We start from the raw sequence: 1,151 nt of genomic DNA on the forward strand, positions 1-1,151 counted from the left end.
AACCCCATCCCAGCCCATCCCAACCCCTCCCGGCTCACCGTGATCCACCAGCCAGGCCATGCAAAGCGAGTTGAGTTTCTCATCAAAGAACTCCACCCCCTGTGAGACACCAGTGAGAACCAGTAAGAACCAGTAAGAACCAGTATAACCACTATAACCAGTTCCACACCAGTATAACCAGTATATGCCAGTATAAACCAGTACAGACCAGTATAACCCATTATAACCCACTATAACCCACTATAATCCAGTATAGACCAGTATAACCCAGTATAGACCAGTATAACCAGTTCGGACCAGTTTAACCCACCAGCTGCCCGGCAAGCAGGGGCATGTACTCGATGATGGCCCTGCCCGTGTGTCCCAGTCACACCAGTGTAACCAGTATAACCCAGTATACCCCAGTATAGACCAGTATAGACCAATATAGACCAATATAGACCAGTACAGTCTGGTCCGTACCAGCTGCCCCGCCAGCAGGGGCATGTACTCGATGATGGCCCTGCCCGTGTGTCCCAGTCACACCAGTGTAACCAGTATAACCCAGTATAACCCATTATACCCCAGTATATCCCAGTATACCTCAGTATAACCCAGTATACCCCAGTATAACCCAGTATACCCCATTATAGACCAGTATAACCCAGTATACCCCAGTATAGACCAGTATAACCCAGTATACCCCACTATAAACCTGTATAACCCAGTATAACCCATTATACCTCAGTATACCCCAGTATAGCCCAGTATAGACCAGTATAGACCAATATAGACCAGTACAGTCTGGGCCGTACCAGCTGCCCCGCCAGCAGGGGCATGTACTCGATGATGGCCCTGCCCGTGTGTCCCAGTCACACCAGTATAACCCAGTATAGACCAGTATAGACCAATATAGACCAATATAGACCAGTACAGTCTGGGCCGTACCAGCTGCCCCGCCAGCAGGGGCATGTACTCGATGATGGCCCTGCCCGTGTGTCCCAGTCACACCAGTATAACCCAGTATAGACCAGTATACCCCATTATACCCCAGTATAGCCCAGTATAGCCCAGTACAGCCCAGTACAGCCCGGTCCGTACCAGCTGCCCCGCCAGCAGGGGCATGTACTCGATGATGGCCCTGCCCGCGGGGCCCAGAGAGACCACACCAA

At 51.3% G+C, this 1,151-nt stretch overlaps 1 protein-coding gene across 1 annotated transcript in view; it reads right to left on the minus strand.

Moving 5' to 3' along the window:
* The window catches only part of LOC104404203 (serine/threonine-protein phosphatase 2A 65 kDa regulatory subunit A alpha isoform-like), a gene marked incomplete at both ends in the record, with an annotated part of 2,046 nt that overhangs the window by 517 nt on the left and 378 nt on the right, over positions 1 to 1,151 (minus strand). The window contains one exon of the mRNA XM_010012578.1: positions 39 to 99. Within this exon, the coding sequence (XP_010010880.1) occupies positions 39 to 99 (61 nt within the window). The remainder of the gene's footprint in view (positions 1 to 38; positions 100 to 1,151) is intronic.

This window comes from Nestor notabilis, unplaced genomic scaffold (assembly GCF_000696875.1).
Source record: "Nestor notabilis isolate BGI_N333 unplaced genomic scaffold, ASM69687v1 scaffold14134, whole genome shotgun sequence".
Classification (NCBI taxonomy): Eukaryota; Metazoa; Chordata; class Aves; order Psittaciformes; family Psittacidae; genus Nestor; species Nestor notabilis.